The sequence below is a fragment of the Gymnogyps californianus genome, chromosome 1, assembly GCF_018139145.2.
Source record: "Gymnogyps californianus isolate 813 chromosome 1, ASM1813914v2, whole genome shotgun sequence".
In the NCBI taxonomy this organism is placed as follows: Eukaryota; Metazoa; Chordata; class Aves; order Accipitriformes; family Cathartidae; genus Gymnogyps; species Gymnogyps californianus.
This window is the reverse complement of record NC_059471.1, coordinates 167,244,126-167,266,816: the sequence shown is the minus strand read 5'-3', so window position 1 is coordinate 167,266,816 and position 22,691 is coordinate 167,244,126. Positions and strand designations below refer to the sequence as shown.

Genomic DNA, 22,691 nt, shown 5'->3' with positions numbered 1-22,691 from the left:
TTATTTATTTTAATTTATTCTTGCAGGTACTATTCATATTTACACCATATGCAGACATTTGATGATGATAGGTCAGTCTGCTAAGGTATGGCAAAATAAATAGAAACATTTGAAATATTTACAGAAGATTGGAAAATGCACCTGTATTTTGCATAACACTGTACCCTGACTTTTCTATTTCATTGTCATTGTCAATAGTAGCACTTTGTCACAAGGGAATAAAATGTCTAGATTGCAAAATGGCCGATTTTGAAGTCCTCATGCCTTTATGACTCTGCTCCTTCCTCAGCTGTGGAATGGAGCCCAGCATAATGTCTTACTTGTCTTTGAGATGGCATATGTTAGACTGTTTCAGAGGGTTCTAGATGCCTTTTTTTGGACAACTATATCAAGTCCCAAGAATTGGTCTCTTGTTTCTTAAAATGTGGAAATGTACTGACACCTGGTGGCTAGGTTTTTAGTTGTAAATACTTGATAAAAATGACCTGGCCTTTCCCCCCTGCCCTTTTCTTTTTAAGCATGAATGTAATTTTTGTTTGTCTTAGCTTTACTTTTTTCTCCTAAAACTTGAACAGAGTCTGACTCAGCTTAATGCAGTATATTTTCATATCTGTTGGTTATATTAACCTTTCATTAAGCAGGAAAGGCTTTTTTCTCTTTGAATATCTTTTATTGAAATCAGAAGTGATTTAGCACCTCCTTTAATGTATTCAGGCTTTTACTATACAGGAAACAGAGGAATTGATCATAGGTATTTCAGATTCTTTAAATTCAGACAAAAAGAAAATCTGTATATTGACTTAATTTAGGACTAAGGTTGTGCATATTTTGTGTACCTCAGGGAACAGCTGACCCAAAGAAAATACAAGGGGAAGATATTGTTCAATCAGTTTAGTAAGACTAATTCTTAAAATTAGACTGCTGCAATGACTGTGTTGGCCCTCAAGTTAAGAGCCAATAGTGTAGTTCCATGGTTATAAATTAATCTAAGCACAGGCTGTCACCAAAGAAGGCAGACTCCATTGCATCCCAAATAAGCTTGCTGATTTAGCTGAAAACTAACTTAGAAAAAAATGATCACTAGAGCTGACACAAAGGAGAGGGATAACTCTCAAGATAAGAGCAGATGAGAGAGAAGGGCAGGACCTCTGTCTGATGGCAAGGCTATAGTGAACTGGAGTGGTTAAGGTAGCTTGGAGGCTAAAATATAATGCATGATCACAGTTTCAGATGAGGAAAAAACAATAACATGCAGGAGGAATGCTTTGTAGTCAATAAAACGTTAAAAATTAATACAATTTCTGTGGGTTTTTTTTCCTCTTTTAATTTGTCCTACCAAGTGATGATAAGTCTTTGTATGTGTCCTTTAGTAATAGGAAGTATATTTATATAGGTTAAAATGCATTCAGTTTGAAACTGGATTTCTTCAATACAGGTCCTGGAGTACTTACTGTGGGCCAGTGTATGTATGGAATCATCCATTCCACTCTTATCTGTACATTATTTGACGTGGAGAGCCACCCTATATACTGCCGTTTCTCAGTGTTATTTTGATTGTCAAGCCAGCATTCATGGAGAGGTATCCTGATTTACCATATGTAGCATTTCAGATGCAATCAAATGGGAAATAAATAGTTATTTAAATATTCCTGCTTATTATCAGATCATATGTATTTAGAGTTTTGCCCATATTCCAAAATTTAACTGCAAAGTGGAGGTGTGTTTCCACATGTAAATGAGTAATCAATTCAAAGTTAAATGTAATAGTACTTTGTAATATAATCATAGTCATGGACTTCTAGCATTAAGTAGTGGCCAGCCCCCATGCATATATACAAAAAGTATTTTGCAAATGTTTTCTTTTCCTTTTCAATTGTTGTTCATGATCTGGCTTTCATTGCAGCTCTTTGCAGTTGTCTGAATTCAAGAATGATACGATTCTAAAAGTAAATACCACCATTCAGTATATGAAAACAGAGTATAATTTTTTTTTTTTTTTTAATACTTTGGACAGATATTTGCTCGCCGTGGTCTGATTAAAATTGATGAACTGAAGCAATTAGAAAATATCAGTTCTTCGCTGGAAAATTCAGAGACAAAAAAGGTTTTTAGAGAGGCCACTCTGAAGGTATCATTCTGCAATTCATTATAAGCAGGTAGAGTAGTTACAATCTCTATGAACAGAACAGGTAACACAGTTATTTACTTAAATTTTTCTTCGTGTCAGATGTCAATAATGATTTTCAAGAGAGCAGTATATGAATCCAGAAGAAAGCTGAAAAGCTACTTTCGACCCAAGTTAAGAGTTAGCCTGAAAGAAGTACAAAATGTAAGTCTAACATTTTGTATAATCCTTCTCTTTGTTTACTATTTGCATGTGATGAATATGTGATATAATTCTGCTTAATACACATGGTGCAATTCACAAGGAGAAAGTTTTACTCTTTCAGTTTCATAGTTAACATAATTTATTATTAAAACTCAGAGCAAACTTGAAAGGAGGGAAGATGTAGTAATTACTACTTTAGAAAATACTGATTCTTCTAGCATTTTTTTCCTTTAGCAATTATGTTAGCAATCAAAATAAGAGAAATCTTGTTCAAATTCATACCAAGTGTATGGGAGTCCTGAGTTTGCCCTGCTGTGTTAAATTACTGTGAAGATAAAGGAGTACTTTGAAAAAAAGCTACCGTGTTTTTAAATTTTTTTGTACTTATATTGGATAACTCTCTTAAGTCTTGAGAGGTTGTTTTTGAAGGTCACTTACTTTTCTGCAAGATACCTTGAATTAGAGAAAAGCATCCAGGATACGTAGTAAACTTTTAAGGAAGTAATGAATTTCCTCAAATTTCACTCTTTCCTTGTGTTCTTTAAAGCCAGTCTCAAAAATGAGTGATCCATTGGGATAAGAATTATAAATAATCAAAGAAAGTGCTTTTTTTGTGTGAGTGCATTGTCCCTTTTTTGGTCAGCATGCAGACTTTAATATATCGAATTTTAGTAGTTAAGTTTTCTTTATGCCATTATGCTACTGTCAGGTTCCAGTTTAGATTTTGGAACCGGGGAAAGTTTGTGCTGATCCCAAGAGTGAGATTAAGATGCAAACGAGGTCAAATGTTGCCAATCAGGCTGTTTTTCTTTATTGAACAAGCACGGAGAAACAGAGCGATAGGAGAGGCAGGAAGTGACAGGAGGAAACTAAACAAGCGTTCAGGCAGATAACCAGAGGATAGTCACCACCATGGATCCAGCGACGTCCCCTTGGTCCTCAGTCTTCAGTGCCTATGCCGACTGCACCTTGATTTGCTACAATGTTTGAGACATTGGCAGGTGCCAGCTCTTTCAGTCCCTTACAGCTACTATGTGGGTTTGTAATGGTTATGCATCTTTCTTAGATTGTATCATCCATTTTTGGTCATAGGTTGATAGGTCTTTTGAATTCAAGACCTTTCCTAGATGCAGGACTGCACAGATAGAATAGAAAGTTCTCATTTTGATTTCACTGTGCCAAAGAGGATATTTCTGTCTGAGTGGTTATTCCCTTTGTGATGGACAGATGGTTGTTCTGCTTTCCTACTGTTTGCAACTGTGATTTAAATATATTTAATTCCTGCAGTATTCCATAGCAAGCTGGCAGAGAGGCAGGACTGAAAGTACTAATCAGCAAGCTCCCAAAACCACACTGTTTTACTAATATTGCCTGCTGATTGGGATGCTTTGCACCCATGTAAGCAAAAGATCATGATCTCTTTGCACTGTGACACCCTCTTGTGATAAAAAGCATTATTCTGTGGAATGTTGTTAGCTGATGGTGATATAAATATAGATAGTTTGGTTTTATGGAGTAAATTATTTTATTTTGCAAATATTGCATTATGAAGAATTACTGCTATTGCCGTACCATAGGAGTAAAGATGTTGGTTGCATGGGACTTCTGGAAGTCATTTAGTCCAGCCTCTGACTTGAAGCATGACTTTTGCCAATGATAGATCAAATCAGCTGTGGCTTTGTCTTCAAAACCTTCAGCAAAGGAGATTCCCTAGTCAATCTAGATAACCTCTTCCAGTACTGCCCTACCCTCCTAATTAACATACTTTTCCTAATGTCCAATCTGCAAGTCATCCCTGATGCTTTCAGAGTCATCTGAATTGAAGTCATCTAGTCTAGTCCCCCAAAGTTGAAACTGTGGTCATTACTCCTTGTTATACTATCTGTTTCTACTCAGAAGAGTTTGGATTCTTTACTTACATAAGTCTTTGTCAAGTAGTTGTGGGCAGCTATTAGGTCACCCATTAGCCTCCTCTTTGCCAGACTAACTAAGGCTTCCTCAGCCTATTCTTTTACATTTTATGCCTCTAATCATCTTGGTAGACATCCATGGGACCCTGTCCTGTTTCTTAATATCCTTCTTACACAGAGGAGCCCAAAAGTGGACTTAGTACTCTAGGTGGAGCCTCCTGAGTTCCAAGTAAGGGAAGAAAATAACCTCTCAATGTCCTGTACACTTCTCCTAGTGTAACCCAGTCTGCAGTCTGCCTTCTTTGTGACAAGAGGACACTGCTGGCTCAAGTTTAACAACCAGGTGTTTTTTGGCAGTGCTGCTACTCCGCAAGTTGGTTTCCAGTCTGTACAGATGCATTCCTCCCCAGATGCAGAGCTTGGAACTTCTCCCAGTAGAACTACTTCCTCAAGTTTCTCAAGGTGTCCTTGGACTGAAATTCCATCATCCTTTAATTCTCATGATGTAGATATAGATCCATTACATATGTACCTCATAATATAATGGCAAAATTGAGGAATCTCTGCATTTTTTGAAAGACAAAAGGAAAGAGATACTACAAAGTGACATCTTTGCCACAGTTTATTTGATGCCAGAATAGATTCAAACATTTGGAGCTGAACAAATAGGTTAAATCTGGATTTTTTTGTTCATAATTATCTAATTTGTTCATAAACTACTTTGGGATAAGCTACACATAAAAACATGTACACTAGGTACAATAAAAGCCAAATAATTTGAAATAAGAATGATGTCTTTTCTGTCTTAAATAATTGTTTAATATTGATAACCTTTTTATTTAATTATTTCTTTGCCATTAGTCTATATTTTTGGCTGTATTAGAAAGACTTATCAGAAGCAGCTGAAATTGCTCATTTGAACAGCTTATGGTTAATACTAAAATCATAATGAAGTTATACCAATATGTCACAGATGTGATCTGATTGTATTGAACACTTCTGTTATATAAGTTGTTCATCAAAGCTTTTTAAAAGATTATCTGATACTTCAGTTTCAAACCAGCGACTTGAATTGTAATTAATATTAAACAGCTGTGTGGACAGCACAATCGATCTGTTCCAAACCTCACTTACTGGAAATTTCCCATTATCCAAGATAGGGCCTGCACCTCAACATGTTCAAGTATGTGTGGTTTGCACATATAAAGGTACCGGTCAACTTTCTCAAGGCCAGTTGATTCTGGAAGACTTAAGTACTTCTGAACGATGATCATCTAAAAGTCTCACGGAACAATTAGGATATTGGGAACTCAGCATGCTTTCAAATAGGGTGGTTGCTCATCAGGCACCCATCCTGTTACTAGGAACCTATGTCTGTCACAGCAGGAATCTCATATATCTGATCTCCAGAAGCTTGAAAAATCTTCAGTAATTGATTTTGTTCTGCAGTGTCTGTTTGACTTTCTGACAAAACTGAACGCCTGAAGTTAACAACAAATTGTTAGAAATTACACTGTTCATAACTCCCCCACCAAAAGTCTTTTGCTTCTAAAATGTGCTACAACAGTTTTCATTACCTTATTTAAGAAGGAATCGTATTGAATTTTCATATTTGTTTCTGCATGCCTTTTGTAGTTTTACAAGATTTGTTGAATGATGTAAAATCTGAAAGCACTGTTTTAATAATTATTTCAGAATAATTTGTAGGTTTATTAAGTGTTAAGTAAATGCAAAAATATGGGACATTTATTTTTGCCTAATGTTTTGACTTTCAAAACAATTTCCTTTTTTAATTATAAAACGTGTACAATGTAGTATAACAGGTAGAACAGTTATATTTAGAGCTCAGTCCAGCATGTTACAGAGCACATTATGCTCAGACTAGCAAAGAATTAAAGGTCTTCCTTCTCTTCTAGTACGTATGCAGTAGAATTTGGTTTTGTACTTAAATCACCTTGAAAAATGGAAACAAGCTAGTTTAATCTATTTAGTTTGTTAGCTTTCACTTTGAGGTTCTTCTGCACCAGTGCAATGTTTGTTTTCTAAACATGACAAGACAATGCTTATGCAAAAATATTATTAGTAGTAAGTTACATGCCCATTCTCCTCTGCATTTTAACAAAGGTATTTAAACAAAACCTGCAATTTGTGCTTAGCTTGTCCTGGAATATATGCGATGTATATTGCTTTGTGCTTGCATAGATCTGATTCCTAGATTCAGTTCATAAAAACAAATCCACAGTGTGGGGAAAAAGATATATTGAATACAATGGCACAAAACTTTTTAAAAAAAAATATAGTTTGCTTTGAAATTTTTTTAGTCTGTGAACATCATTATGAGGATTTATTAAAAAAAAAAAGTTGAAAATTTTTTTTGGAGTTATTTTGCTAGGACAATGTGCATCACAGAATGGTTGAGGTTGGAAGAGACCTCTGGAAGTCATCTGGTCCAACCCCTCTGCTCAAGCAGGGCCACATAGAGCTGGTTGCCCAGGACCATGTCCAGTCAGCTTTTAAATATCTCCAAGGATGGAGACTCCACAACCTCTCTGGGCAACCTGTGCCAGTACTTGGTCACCCTCAAAGTGAAAAAGTGTTTCCTGATGTTTAGAGGGAACCTCAAATGTTTCAGTTTGTGCCCATTGCCTCTGGTCCTGTCACTGGGCACCACTGAAAAGAGCCTGGTTCTGTCGTCTTTGCACCCTCCCTTCAGGTATTCATATACATTGATGAGATCCCCTCTGAGCCTTCTTTTCTCCAGGGTGAACAGTCTCACCTCTCTCAGCCTTTCCTCATAGGGGAGATGCTCCAGTTCCTTAAACATCTTTGAAGGCCTTTTTGTTAGACTCTCTCCAGTATATCCATGTCTCTCACTGGGGAGCCCGGAACTGGACACAGTACTCCAGATGTGGCCTCACCAGTAAAGGGGAAGGATCCCCTCCCTTGATCTGCTAGCAATACTTTGCCTAATGAAGCCCAGGGTACTGTCAGCCTTCTTTGCTGCAGGGGCACATTGCTGGCTTATGTTCAACTTCATGTCCACCAGGACCCCCAAGTCCTTTTCTGCCAAGCTGCTTTCCAGCTGGGTGGCCTTCCAGCATGTACTGGTGCATGGCTTTGTTCCTTCCCAGGTGCAGGACTTTGCACTTCTCCTTGCTGAATGTCATGAGGTTCCTATCAACCTGTCGAGGTCCCTCTGGATGGTAGCACGACCCTCTGGCATACCGGCCACTCCTCCCAATTTCGTGTCATCTGCAAACTTGCTGAGGGTTATGGCAGACAGTGTCAAAGGCCTTACTGAAGTATAGGTAGACAACATCCACTGTTCTCCCCTAGTCTACCAGGCAAGTTATTTCAACATAGAAGTGTATCAAGTTGGTCAAGCATGCCTTCCCCTTCGTGAATCCATGCTGACTACTTCTGATGGTTTTGTTGCCCTTCATGTGCCTCGAAATGGTTTCCAGGATTAGCTGCTCCATCAGTAACCAATATTAACTGTCTTTTGTGTTTACTTTTACTATACTCCCAGCAGAAATAGTTCCTCTTTCTTTGGACAAGACAGTTATAGTATTGATGAGGCTTACTCATTATGTAAGTTATTTGAAAACAAAAATAACCCGTTAGCTTTAATACTCTAAATGCTGTCAGATATTGAACGTGTCAGTCTTTTTTTCATCAAGTACACATCTGAGCTTGTCTGTAAGTATTAATTTGGAAGGTAAAATAAAGGATGCGGATGCAGCAAAGCAAGAAGGAAATTCCCAAATTTTTGTCTAGTTAAATGTGCCTAGAAACTGATCTAAAGTGTTTTTATTTGGGAAAGTGCCAAATAAATAGAACTGAAATGTTGTTGGATTATGAGCAACATTTTAAAGTACTGTATCTCTGATTTACTTTATGTCTGGTAGTGGTTTGGTAACCATGTAAACAGAACATTGAAATAAAATTTTAAAATATTTTCTTATCTAGATCTCTGGTTCCTTAGCTGTCAATAGTGCAAATATATTTTTGTGTGTTCTGCCTTGTATTTTTATGTTATGCTGTTTGAAATGTGCAAATGAGAGAATATAATAGTGTTTTGCTTTCACTGCAGTGCTGGGCATCCTAATCTTTCTCTGATTTTCTGCAAAGTGTGTAGAACTTAGCTCCGTATGGTCAAGTCTGTATCATTATAAGGAGAGATCTGGGTGGCTTTAAACTACATGGCCTTAATACTCTCACTCATAAATTCTATTGTATTGTTTTCTAAGTAAAATACCATGCAGCAGTGCGTCTGGTTGCTATGAAATTATGGCACTTCTTAAGTACTGTACCCGCTTAGCATGAGGCTTTGCTATGCCTTTGAAGCATGAAATTAATAACAACAATATATTTTACAGTATATTATTTTCTGTTTTAAACGTGTACTTACTTTCTGATGGAGAACTGTTTTGAAAGAAATCATGCTTTATTGTAACTCAGTTTAATATTACAAGGCTTACATTACCTTTTCTCACTTAGTTGCCGTGGCCTCGCACTACTACTGAACGGCTGCTGACAGATATGTTTGACGGTGTCGCAGCTCAGTTCCTTGCCATCCTGGAAGCTCTGTCTGATAGTAGCAGGCGTGTGTTGCACCCTGCTCCACCTGTTCCTGATGAAATTGAAATTCGTGATGTCATTTCAGAGCTGTTTTTTGCAGGCCTGGAAATCCTCTCAGGTAACAGCATAAAGAAGCAAAAAGAGTGTTGGTGAGGCGCCCAGACCTCCATTTTTTTTTTTTCTTTGCTGTAAAAGAAAGAACTTGCCTGAAGGCATATATTTCATTTATAACAATAGCACCTGTAAAAGAAGGCAATCTTTCTTATCTTCATAAAATTTAAGATAAAAATCTGGGTTGATCTCTGTGGTCTGTTGTATCAGTAAAAATGTACAGTAATTTACGCATATCTTTTCTGAATACAATGAAGTTCACTTTCTTCATAGCAGCCCGTACGGTGCTGTGCTTTGCATTTGTGGCTAAAACAGTGTTGATAACACACCAGTTTTTTGGCTATTGCTGAGCAGTGCTTGCACAGCATCAAGGCTGTCTCTCCGACCCTCCTCCCCCCAAAGGCCCGTAGGCTGGGGGTGGGCAGGAGGCTGGGAGAAGACATAGCTGGGACAACTGACCTGAACTCACCAAATGGCTATTCCATACCATATGACATCATGCTCAGCAATAAAACCTAAGGGGCTAAGGGAGAGGATGGGGGACATTAGTGGTTATGGCATTTGTCTTCCCAAGCAACTGCTACACATCCTGAGGCCCTGCTTTCCAGGAAGTGGCTGGATATCTGCCTGCCTATGGGAATTAGTGAATAACTTCCTTTTTTTGCTTTGCTTGCGCACACAGCTTTTGCTTTTCTTATTAAACTGTCTTTATCTCAACCCATGAGCTTTTCCATCTTATTTTCTCCCCGTCCTGTTGAGGAGGAGGAGTAAGAGAGCAGCTGGTTGGGGATCTGGAAGCCAGGCAAGGTCAACATACCATGGTGTTTCATGTATTTTTTTCAAAAGAACCACTCAAAGTTAGATTTAAAAACTTGAGAAGAACACTGGACTTGATGATTCCTTCCAAACCTGTTTTGCTGGGCTCTGAACTGAATATAACCATAGGTGTAGAGATATTTTGTTAATAAAAGAATATATAGAGACTAAATACGCTTCAGAATCATATTTTCTTGATATGATTTCTGGCTAATTGGAGTATAACAAGTCAAATACAATATAAACTGATTTAACGAATTGTTTATATTAAAGGTGGAGTGAGCAGTACTGGTATTCAAGGAAGTCATTGCACCGATCATTTTGGTATAATTAATGCATCATCAACCCTTCTGCAGTTGATACTAACAGGTAAACTAGTTTTGAATTTTCAAAAGATTCTGTACCCAGTGATGCAAATGCTTGGTAAGCAGAATTCATTTTCATGTTAGTAGCAGTTCTATGCGTAAAGGGACTGCAAAATGCTGTCCTCTTTGCATGAGATATGCTTGTTTATACATACAATGTTAAGGCATTCAAAAGGGATTATGTACAGATATCATTATGATTTTCTTAACACAAGTATTATTTAAATAGCATATAGTAATATATGGACATTATAATCACATACTGTTCAGCATAGCAGTTAATCTAGATATGTTAATGCCCCTAAACAATCATCCAAAGGCCAAATTCTGCAATGATGTCATGGTACGTTCTTACAGAAAAGAAGTGGGGTGCAGAAACAGAAGGACTGTTATAAGCTTGTTGAGATCCTTGGACCAATCATTGTGCTGCTTTGGCAAATAACAGCTGTCTATTACTAAGTTAATATTGCTAACATCTTTTAGCCAAGTGACCACGTGGCCAAGTGATATGACAATGACTGTGGCATATTAGGACTGCAGAACACTGCTGAATATATAAGCTAAGACACTTGCTTAGAGTTCCAAGGACCAGGAAATCCCTTTTCTGCCTTACTGTGGTTTGGATAAACTTGAAGAGTGAGAAAATAGACTCCGTATGTGTACATGCACATTTTCTGATACAGTAATGAGAAATGCTCAGCTATCTTGTGAGAAATTGTTCATGTTTCTATGCATTTTTTTTAACTAAATTTGCTGGTAAGAAGGGTCATTATGGGGGTGATACCCAGGTTTAAGCTCTTTCTGCAACAGAAAGGACTAGATCCTTGATATTCTCTACACAGGTATGTTAATATCAATAGTAGTACAGCCTCTTTGGAATGTAACAGGACATTGCAGATACATCATTAAAGTAGTATGTGAGCATAGACTTTATAGCAAAATAATAAAGCTATTGTATCTTGTAGAGCTATTAAAACGTCCTTCAAGATTATGCTGTTCAAAAACACATGTGGAGTTTTATCTTTGTATTTATCAATACCCAAATTATTAAATTAAATTAAACTTAACCTTCTGAATATATATATAAAAACCAAAATATTTTTGTCATCACTGCAGGAGAAAAGGGGGTGTCTGGAGATGCTGCTGTGAAATTCATAAAATTAGCTTTCAGCTATGAAGAGTGGGACGTGTTTGATTCTGCTATTGAATTTGTTGTTAATTTTCTTCAGGTAATCCGGATGCTATTTAGACATTCTTTATGTAGTCTTCTCCTATGAGGGTAAGGAAGACTATTCAAAGTACATATTTTTAAAACAGATTTCTATTGGTTTTTCCTCTCAATTAGGCTGAAGATGACCCAACATGGAAGAAAGCTGAAATGGAACTCAAACTTCTTACACTGATGCAACCTTTACTATTTCCAAGAAAATTTAAACATGGATTTTCTCTTAGTGAAAATAATACCAAAGAAGCTGGGATGCCTCATGGTTCTGAAAAGAAGCAAACATTTAGAAGTGAGTGTTGTTTAGTTATAGCTGTGTTTGCATTTCAAATATTTTTGCAGCAAGAAATTTTGTTTATTATTTAAAAACTATGTAATATGGTGCATGCAGTATTCTTTGACAAAAACTAGCAATTGAGAAGCTGCCACTTACTGAACTTTGTCCAGTTTTCATTTGCCAAAACATGACTTTATACCATTCCCCTCAAGTGTGAAAATGCATGATGTATGTTAAACATACATCAAGTTATATGCAAATATGTAAAATGAATGGATCTTTTCAGACAGGTTTTCAGGAAAAAACTGAAACAGACATGTTTGACTTTCTTTTGTCTGTTCTCATACTTCATTCATGTAAAATTTCTTGACATCAAAGCAAGAAAAACTTGTTAAAGCAACTGTAGTTTAATTCCATGACATTCCAAAAAACTGCAAATATCTTGAAAACTTTGTTTCCAAAAATAGAAATGCTCACTTTTCACAGAAGTGAATTAACTTGGGAATATCTGTCCCCTTTGTATTTACTGTTTCTTAGACCATACTATCTGCTGGCATAAATTGGTAAGTCGATTCACTGAGATGTTTTCAAACATAGGTTTGTAACTAGAAATAACGTCTTGCCTTTCCTTTTCTTCCTTTTTTATAAACATTGAATGTAGAGGGTTCCTTAAAGCATGGAGAGCCTTCTCATGATCTTCTCATTTTGGCAACAACAGTGTTTTCCTGTGTCTCAACTTCTAAACAGGTAATAACAGAATTAGAGACATTTCTTCTCAATGAATCACTTAATCTGTAATGAATGCATATAATTGAAGACCAAAGGAATCAGTTGCATGATTAACAAACTTCAAGAATATAAAAAATGAAAAAATGTACTTATGAAATGTGATCAATGTGTGATTTTTTTAAAAAATTATTTGTTTCTTTTTTTTTTTGTTGGTGCTATGTAATCAGGCTACTTTAAAAATGTTTAATAGATATTAAATCTATTTGGAAGACCATAGGGCTAATTGCACGTTTCAACTAATCAAGCAGAGATCAAATTGCTTTAAGTATATTAGATTTAGGTGGGCAAATATGCTCAGCTGTAGAAAACACTTCTGCAATATTTATAGAAATGGGAGCAGTTACCCTAAGGAACGATAATGCCTTTATAGCAGCGGCATGCCTGCAATTTAAGGTTAATTCTCACTGCAGACAAACAAACAAGCAGCAGCAACAACAAAACCAAAGAGAGTGGGACTTTTTGTGCTGAAGTCTCTACTACAGAATAATCCCATTATATATCTGATGGTTTATTCCCAGAGTAACCACTTTTATCTTACTTGCTCAAACTGAGATTTCCCTTAATGTGCTACTGTGAGGGGAAAAAAATTACAGTGCAATGTCTCCACTAGCATTTACATTAAAATAGTTTGTGATCCAAAAGACTAATGAAGAATTTTTCTTAGAAAAAAACTGTTCTGCTAGCAGAGCGTATGTCTTAACTGCAAAATTTATTTTAGATATAATTTGAATATTGCCCCAGTTTGAGTATAACTGGGGCACACACATTTTTACCTTTAGTGTAATATTTTCAGTCAAAATATCTTGCCTGTGAGGTAGTTACACCTTTAGATAGCATGATTTGTCAGTTTTTTTACATGACCATTGTATCATGGAGACAGGTTACCTGGGTTTAAACTCTTCGGGTTCTTCTACTCTTTCCCACAAATCTCCTCGGTACCTAGTCTGACCAGGGAAGAAAGACAAATTCTCCCCTGATTAACAGAGAATTCACTGATGGTAAAGTTACATGATACAGCTGAGCCAATCTAACAGCTTGCTGCCACCAAACGAGTGGCAAAAGTCATCCTGATTTACTTCTTTTTCAGTCTTTTTCTCCCCCCACTTCTCAATATCAATATCCCTGAAATCTTACGCTCATACACATATGAGTGTACAGATAGTGTGGATATAGCAGGCTTGAGTTTCATTGCACCTGAGATACTAGTCCAACTTGGGTATAAATGGCGATAAAGATGTGTACTGATCCTTAATCACTGTTCAGAATGTGTTTAACACAGTGTAGACGGACTCTATTGCCTTTTAAAATGTGTTAATTAGGAGGTTAACTGAATAGAGTTTTGAATTTGTTAATTATTCTCTTCACAAAATGCAGATGTGTTTTCACGTTTCTTTCAGTTGTTAGATATTCCATTCCAACCTTTTTTCTAGTTAAGTTGTTCTTCACTGCTCCCTCATCTGAGATGCACCAACAACCCATGGAAGTACTCTGTCAATGCGAAATGAAACCTACTAATTTAGGTCTTTTTCTGCAAATATTTAAATACTATAATAAAAAAAATACTGTAATAAAAAAGAGAAAACTGTTAAATTACATTACTTAGTTTCCCCAGAATGTATTGACTGTTATAACATTTCACAGATAGTTAATTTGCTTGTCTCTCCCATGTAATTTTCATCTCACTGCTTTCCTTGTCTGTCTTACTTTTAAGAGCCTGACAATAAAAAAAGAAATAAAAAACCCCAACTCTAAACCCACTTGTATTATTGGGAGAAGAAAAGCTTGGGTGGTCTACCAGAAATTACTTTTTAAAAAATATTTAAGCTTTCAAAATGTTGTCATCCCTTATAAAGAATTTAAATATGATAATGGTTTATTTCCTTACTTTGAAAAATATTGAGACTGTTTATGTACTGAGTGTTTTGAGAGTGTTTATATACATACCTGTTTCTGCAATTATATTGTTTGTTTTTTTTCCAGAATATCCAACCTGACAAAGAAATACTTGTTGATGTAATAACGTTTTTGTGGCAGAAGTGTAAAATGGGACTTCAGCGAATCCAAATGAGTGGAAGTGACTACTTAAAATATATCCACAAACACAAAGCTTACCAAGTACTCCTTTACTATAATGTATTTCTCTTAATATGAATGCAGTCTGTTATAGTAAAGCCAAGAGAAAATATTGGTATCCCGTCTAAATACATTTTCTTATGGTAAAATGCAGATAAATCTTCTTCACTGAAAATGTGAATTGTATATACACTTTGAACACACTATGTTCCCATATGCCAGTATCAAAATATCTCTTAGCCTCTTTCCAGTAAAGTAACCCATTCTCTGCCAGTGGGCCACAGTGGAAAGAAGCTAAAATAGTGAAAGCAGTCGGGCATGATGTGAGAAGAAGCATTTGGTGTATTGTGGCAGAAAATATCAATATATTTCAAGAAAGTTCCCTAGATCAGTTGAACAAAGTGGCAAAAAACTTACAGCTTAAGAGAACAGAGATGGAGGTCAATAGTATTTGGCCCACTGGATAGAGCCACAGCCTTACCTTGAACTTTTCCGGAGACTGGGAGGCTCTTGGTGAAATGCAGTCTTCTGAAGGATAATTTACACTAGTTTCTCTGGGCTGCCAGTTGATACTAACCAAACAGTTTTTGGAGGAGTTAATTTTGTGGCCCTGATCCCTATAGTAAAATTGGTCAGAGATTCAGTAGAAGACTTTCCTCTGTGTGTACAAAAGAGGCATTTAGGTCTGTCTTATACTGTTTAAGTGGAAGATATGGGGATAAATGAGAGGCAAATGATCAAATCTGCTGGAAGGCTTACCACACTATGACAAAGTATAAAAGTTGTGCCTGTAGAACATTCATAAACCTTTCTAAAATAATAAAAAATAATAATATTCTAAAATTAAAAAGTCTGCTGTCTGAAGAAATAGGGGCTTTGGAGCAGCATAAAATCAGCATCTTAGTCTGGTGGCATTCAAAAAAAGAAGCCAAATCCAAGAAAGGAGTTGTATCCATGTTTGTGAATCTTTTCAACCAATTTTGAGTGCAAAACCCTATCTACCTCTGTAATACATAAATATCTTCCAAAAGTCTGTTTTAACTCTGTCCTGATTACTTTTCTTTCCCCTCCCCCCATTTTTAGTGGGTTCATGTACTCTGGATGATAAATGAAGTAATTCAGAAGAGCAGCATAGCAGACACTAATGTTGTAATGCTTGCAGAGATAACCTTACATCTAACTGCAATATTGGAAAACGTAGCTGATTCTACAAGTAAATCTAAGAAAAAAGCAGGTAAAGCTTTCAACAAAAATTTAGTTTTCTTTCAAGAATGACTTTTAAGATTGGAACCTTTCTGAGTTGAAAACTTTGACAAGTATACATATTCAAAAATTATTGGAAAGAGATTGTTGAGAGTAGAATGATAATTTTTTGTGTACACAATTTCATCCATAATTGGAGCTGATGAAACCTGGTTTTCAAAGGATTTATGCCTTATTTCCTTACATTTCCAGTTCTACCGAAGTAACCCCATTTTGAATCACATCTCTTACGACTCACCCTCCTCACAGGTCTTCTACATGTCTCTTAGCCCCTTGTCATGGTTTAACCCCAGCCAGCAACTAAGCACCACACAGCCGCTCGCTCAGTCCCCCCACCCAGTGGGACAGAAGAGAGAATGAAAAAAAAACCCCAAACTCGTGGGTTGAGATAAAGACAGTTTTATAGGACAGAAAGGAAGAAAAATAACAATAAGGATAATAATAATAATAATAAAATGACAATAATAATACTAACAGAATTAGAATATACAAAACAAGTGATGCACAATGCAATTGCTCACCACTCGCCGACCGATGCTCAGTTAGTTCCTGAGTAGTGATCCGCCCCTCCCAGCGAACTCCCCCCAGTTTATATACTGGGCATGATGTCATATGGTATGGAATATTCCTTTGGCCAGTTTGGGTCAGCTGTCCTGGCTGTGTCCCCTCCCAACTTCTTGTGCCCCTCCAGCCTTCTTGCTGGCTGGGCATGAGGAGCTGAAAAATCCTTGACTTAGTATAAACGCTACTTAGCAACAACTAAAAACATCAGTATGTTATCAACATTATTCTCCTACTAAATCCAAAACATAACACTATACCAGCTACTAGGAAGAAAATTAACTCTATCCCAGTTGCAACCAGGACACCCCTTCAGAGTAGCCTCAGATCACTCGTGTGTTCTCTGAATATTGGCTAGGCAGAAGGCAGTATGCGCTGCGGCTCATTTGGAGCATTCAAGTGCTGGTTGACTAGTGGGAGGCCAAACAGAAGAGGGAAATATTGAGGTCATACTGAAGCTTTTGCTTTTATTGGGTCATTAATTTGGATCTCTTGTCTACACAAGTCTTGATTTTTGTATAGGAATTCAGTTGTCTTTGAACTTGAACTTAACTTGGCTGACATGATTGGGATATAATGCAATCACGATCACATTAAACCAATTTCCTTCCAAAACCTGACTAATGCTTCAAAATGTGAATATTTAGACATACTTTTAAAAGTTATTGGTTGTTGTGGATGTAGTATCTTGGAATATGAATCATAGTTCTCGTAAATGTTTTACAGTAACTAGGGAGTAGATTTTAAGGACCCTTTTAGAGCATATCTAGGAACAGAAGAGAATGACAATACCTTTTGCTCTTTTGAAAGTAAGAAAATCTTGGAACACTACTGTTCTTTATAAAGGTAGAGTAGGTAGTGTTTTCTGTGATGTTATGAAAGTCATACCATTCTGATGGAGATTGGATGAATACTCATTGTAGCATCACTGCTATTCTTTTTCATTCATTTTAAATATGTCTTTTTGGAGGGAAAAAAGCTGAATAGATAGGAGCCATTGGTCAAAACAGGCTGATAAATAGCCAGTCAAGCACATGTTTATGCTGAGAAGAGTCTTTTTACTGAATGAATGCTGAGTGAATATAGATTTTCTTATTTATGAGAAAGAGACAGTGAACAAGCAGAAATAAGCAGGCAAAAGTGGCACAAGGAGTACAGGGGTGACTAGAAGGTTGTCCCTCTGAAAAGGCAAAAAAAGAATTTATTTTGGCAAAGAAATAAAATTTTGACAGGCTAGAGGGCTGTAACTGAGAACAAAGAAACTGCTTCCTCTTGTCTTGGCTGCTTCCTCTTGTTTTGGAAAGGAAAACACAATTCTGGATGCATTCTTTATAAAAGAAAATAATTTAAACAATCCAAATGAACGTTAAAAGGGTGATAATACCCCTTCAAGGAATATTAAACTGAAATAGTATATATCATAAAAACATGACCTCACGTATTTAAAAATCCTTCTATAAGTTAAATTAGCATTAAAACCACTGTGCATTAGATAACAATAGATTTGAATTGATTTAAAAATGGAAAATTGATATGAATGCTACAACAATGTGAGGAACTACAAAATAAGTCCAAGTTTCATTGGCTTGGATATAATGTTGCTATGAAGTATAGGGTACATTTAAAAATACTACATTATTGGATAATCATATACTGAATTAGTATAATTGTACATATGTAGCTATTGTGTTTAAACCCTGAAAAGCTTTTCAAGAAACAATATAATTGCCTCTCATAATCAAGTACTGAAGAACTGACTTATTGCCAGACGCTTAAGTTAGTAGTAGAGCTAATCAAATGGTACTGACTTTTTCTGAGTATATTTCATTTTCACTTTCTGATTTTCTTCCTGTGAAAAAGGAAAAAGAAGTGCCTCTCTCTCACAAGATGAAACCTGTGATATGCCTGAAATACTGATGGTAATGTCTAATTCATTTTCATTAATACAGTGTTTTTGAATAGCATAAGAACACTTATTTCTGCTTGGAGCTTTTAATACAATTTTGTGTTTAGTTTTATAAAGCTGAAATGTTTCACACAATCATGCTAGTGCAGAGGAAAAAAGCAAAGATATTTTTTCAAATGAAATAAAATCTGAAAATTTTCCTGTAGTCTTTTTTAGTAATCTGTGATATGGAAGAAGTTTTATTTGAACCTTTTTTTACAGCATGATCATACTGATTTCCACTGTACACTCTTTTTACGCCAATGTACAGTACCAGCTTTAAATGGTTTCATAGCACATTTTTTAAAGATCATACAAACTTTAGTCCTTGCATCATTTAGGAAAATATTTGGGGTTGTGCTTTTACTTGTTTGTTTTTGTGAGGGTGGTGTGGAATAGATGGAACATCCTGAGTGTCCTTGCTTTGTTCCGTGTGTTCAGTGCTCAGCACTTTGCAGAAGTGTCCAATCAAATAGTTCAAAATTACTTAGTAAAACACATTAAGAAGAAAAGACATACATTAGTCTGAGGATTCATGAATTTTGTCAATGACGTCTTAATGCTTACACACATAGAGAAGCTTTAATTCAGTGACAGTCTACTTAAAGGTGGTGTTTTCTGAAAAATCAGTGTTTTCTTAACAGCATCTAATGAAACATTGAAAAACTGCTTGTGAAAAATACTGTGTTTGTCAACTTAATTCTCTAAGTTCAGTTTCATTCTGCTATAAGCTAACTCTCTGAGTTATTAAATTGTTTTTTGAGAGCTGAAGGAAAATCAGTCCTAAATTAATTAAAATGACTTGAAATTTAAAACATTGATATGAGTATATGAAAGCATGGGGAGCAGTGCCTATGTAACGATTATTTGACAGAGTTTAAACTGCAACAGCTAAAAATAATAGCACTTTACTTTTGATAGTCTGTATTATAGCTTTTAATGTTGTTATCTAATAAAACATGTTTCTATGTGTTTTCATTTCAGAAAAGTCCTACAGAACAATTACAAGTTGCTTATGAAAGTCTTGAAAAAGCAATTAATGGAATGAACACATCTCGCTTAATGACCCTTCTACCAGATGGAAAGTCAATATTTGACAACTGCTGTACAAAGGTAAAGTCTACAAAAAGCTACACTGCAACAAAATCTATAAATAATATATTGGATTTTGATGACACAAAACTCATGTTTTCTTCATACTTAGAAATCTTAGCATTATCAAATGTACCTCATCTTCCTGCCCCATGTAAGAAGAGAATAGAAAAAATAAATCTCTGTGTAGTAGAAATAGCATTTTTCTCTTTCAGTAATAAACTATAAACTCTTTTAGGTTTTTTTTGCCATTTTCTTTTGGAAATAATTATAATTTGTAGCTTTCTCCTATAAAATAAAAGCAGAAATCCTTTTCATATTTATTGCTTGCAACTGTTTATTATTAAAATTAATTTCTGCTGTTGAGGGGAGTTCAGATTTTCTAAATGTTATCATTCTACACCAATATGATCTTTGTTTTGTGGACTGGTAACACAATAAAACAAATTTTTCTGCAGTTTCATATTTATTATTAATACAGTTTCCTATTGATTCTCAGGTTTTGTCTAGTTTTCTTTGTCCGTTATCCATGCTTTCTCTGTCTAGTCATTCTCCTTCCTTCCACGCTTTCTTGAATGACTGCATATTACACAGATATGACAAATTTCAGGGTTTGTCAATTTACTGAAATAATAATATCAATGATGTCAAGATAAATGCAGTAAGCTAAGTAATAAAAGTTTGTGTTTGCTTAATTGCCACTTCCTATTTATTAGGTGGACTCAAATGATCAGAATTTGAATTCTGTTTTGGGATGTGGTAATGATAAGAGAGGAACAGGTAATGGTTTTGTAATGGATTTACACTTGGAGCTCATTCAGGCCCAACATCGAGTAGCTGTGAAACTTCTTAAAATGACACAAGGTAGGTTTTAGTAAAGCTAAATGATCTTCATAGCTTGATTAGATTCCTCTGTTAATATATTTTGTAATACTAAGAAATAAAGCAGTATCTACTTTCTGAAGAGGAGCTGATGTTGGGCAGTTTGTATTCCACATACAGACAGAAATAATGTAGTGAATTTGCAGAATTTAGATTTACCACATGACACATCTCTAACCTCTGCTCAATCAATGGGAGTTAAACTTTGCTAACAACTACTGGATCTGATTCCTAGGCAGTTTGTTGTGGTATTTCAGTTATAATATTAACTGTTACAGTGCCAGTAAGGGAGAGTTGGGGGATGCTCTGCAGAAATTTTTTTTTCTGTAACGCTAATTTTCTCTCTAGAGAATGACTTGAATATTTTATTCTATGCTTGTTGTAATCTGAATTTCTACTCCTGTGAAGTTGTCCTTATCTCTTCCCAGTCAGCAGATATCCCACTCTTGCCAAATGCCTTCTAAAAAACTCTACTTGGTCCCCCATTCCTGGTGTTTGTTTTTTTTTAAATTAAAACTAGTATTAGTTTGACACTGCAGAGCTCCCCTGTGCACTGCTCCCTATGATCAAACAAGATCCCTCTTTTCCTATGATGTTAGTATAACTACTAAAGATGTTAGAGCATGAGGGTGGAATATTTTTTAGTGGCAGGATCAGTCCAAGAAATTCTCCTTGAACCAAAGAAAAGAACATGAGATAGAGCAGAGCTTTACTACAAAACTACGTATTAACCCCTCTCACTGAAATTTTCTCAATAGCACTATCAGAATGAATAACTCAGGATTTCCTTCCCACATAGGTGCTCAAAAGGATGACAGAAGTCTTAAGTCTAGCAAGTCTCATGTGAAGAATATTAAAGATTTCCATTATTTAACAGGTAAGACATTAATTAAGATTTTAGAAGTATAATAAATTATTGCTGCTGTTTTATAAATGTCTTAAAATACCTATTTTACAGAGGCAGTTATAATGAGAAAAATAAAAAAGAATAAGCTATCCAGAGCAATCTTTTTGATGCAAAAGGCTGCACAGAAGTTCCCTAAAGAGTTAACCGCTTCTTCCCAGAGGCAGCTACTGGAGGTAATAAAAAAAATCTTATGGTAGAAATTCTTTATCATTATCACAGTTTTTCATGTTCTGTATAATTAAGACTTGGATTACTTCTTCTTACAAAAAGAAGAAAAATGGAAGGAACTTGAGGGACATTGGGTGTTTTTAACTTCTCTTGTCAAATTTTCCCTGAGAAGTTTCATTATGATGAAAGAATAAAGTGACTTAAAACAAGGAAAGAGCACATCCCCAAATTTTGTGCACACATGCAGATTGCAGGAAATTTGAAAGAAGATATGATCTTTCTTTCTACACTTAATCACCTAGACTTTGCAATTATGAACCTATGCCTTGCCAAAATGTCGTGCAGGTTTCCTTCTCCCCATTGCAACATTCAACATCCTTCTTTTTCCAAGATCTGTAAGTTGTCTTAGATTACTTTGGCTGGTGATGATGACATGGACTTTATTTTATTCTTATTAAATAAACAGTTTAGAAGTTGGAGATTTTGGAATTTATTGAGGCTAAAAGTAGATTCTTCATGGGCTCATTTTGAAGTCTTTTGAAATCAATGGGAGTCTTACCATTGAGCTTTGTACCAGCATCTGTCCATGAAAATTGCCTTCTCATCAGTGGGGCATAAAATTTCTTTATAGTCTATACAACAGATGATAACCGAATCTGCAGTTCTCACTATATAATATATGAAAAGGTGTTTTAAACAAGAAGTTACTAGAAAGTGTTTTTCTTTTGAGTGCTACAAATTTGGAAGCATGATAATTAACACATATTTTTTATGTCAGAAGAATGCAAAAACTGGATCAGAAAAGACACACTAAAAATCTCTCTCATATATTTGTAAAATATATGTGGCATTTATGAATATAAGATGTAGTGATATGGTATGAAAGTTGTAACTGTAGTCACCAATGAAGACTTACAAGCAATTCCCAAGAAATGTGTGGTTATCCCAAACAAGCATTTGCAAAGGCCTTATACTGACCTTCACTATATTTTACTTCTGTGCACTTTTCACAGAGAAAGATGTAGGTAAAAGGATATAATATATTTGCAGCCAATTGCCAGAAAATGTCAGAATTAACTTTGCCTGGACAAACTTAGCATGATCTTCTTTGATATTTGTACTATGACAAAATATGTGATTATATGCTCAATTAATTTTCCTCCTTGAGGTGGACAGTGCTTACTTCATGAACAGCAAATCCATACCTTTATTTTCATGCTTCTATGTAGAGGATTTTGCCTTTTTTATCATAGAACATCCAAGAGGTCTATACAGAATTACTCGTATCTTCTGGTCTTTTCTACTGTACTCAGCACAATGTGATATAAGTCTGTTCTTATTATGCTGCAAAATAGGAAAGCCGTTTATTTTTTTTGGAGAAACATACAAGTAACCTTTTC

General features: G+C 35.6%; 1 protein-coding gene across 1 annotated transcript in view; it reads left to right on the top strand.

Moving 5' to 3' along the window:
• The window catches only part of CFAP54 (cilia and flagella associated protein 54), a 117,000-nt gene that overhangs the window by 13,086 nt on the left and 81,223 nt on the right, over nt 1-22,691 (top strand). Inside the window, 16 exon segments of the mRNA XM_050909989.1 lie at nt 27-85; nt 1,436-1,579; nt 2,015-2,128; nt 2,228-2,329; nt 8,740-8,938; nt 10,021-10,116; nt 11,229-11,341; nt 11,458-11,632; nt 12,273-12,358; nt 14,381-14,515; nt 15,557-15,707; nt 18,158-18,216; nt 19,227-19,355; nt 20,051-20,198; nt 21,016-21,093; nt 21,175-21,296. Coding sequence (XP_050765946.1) covers nt 27-85; nt 1,436-1,579; nt 2,015-2,128; nt 2,228-2,329; nt 8,740-8,938; nt 10,021-10,116; nt 11,229-11,341; nt 11,458-11,632; nt 12,273-12,358; nt 14,381-14,515; nt 15,557-15,707; nt 18,158-18,216; nt 19,227-19,355; nt 20,051-20,198; nt 21,016-21,093; nt 21,175-21,296 — 1,910 coding nt within the window.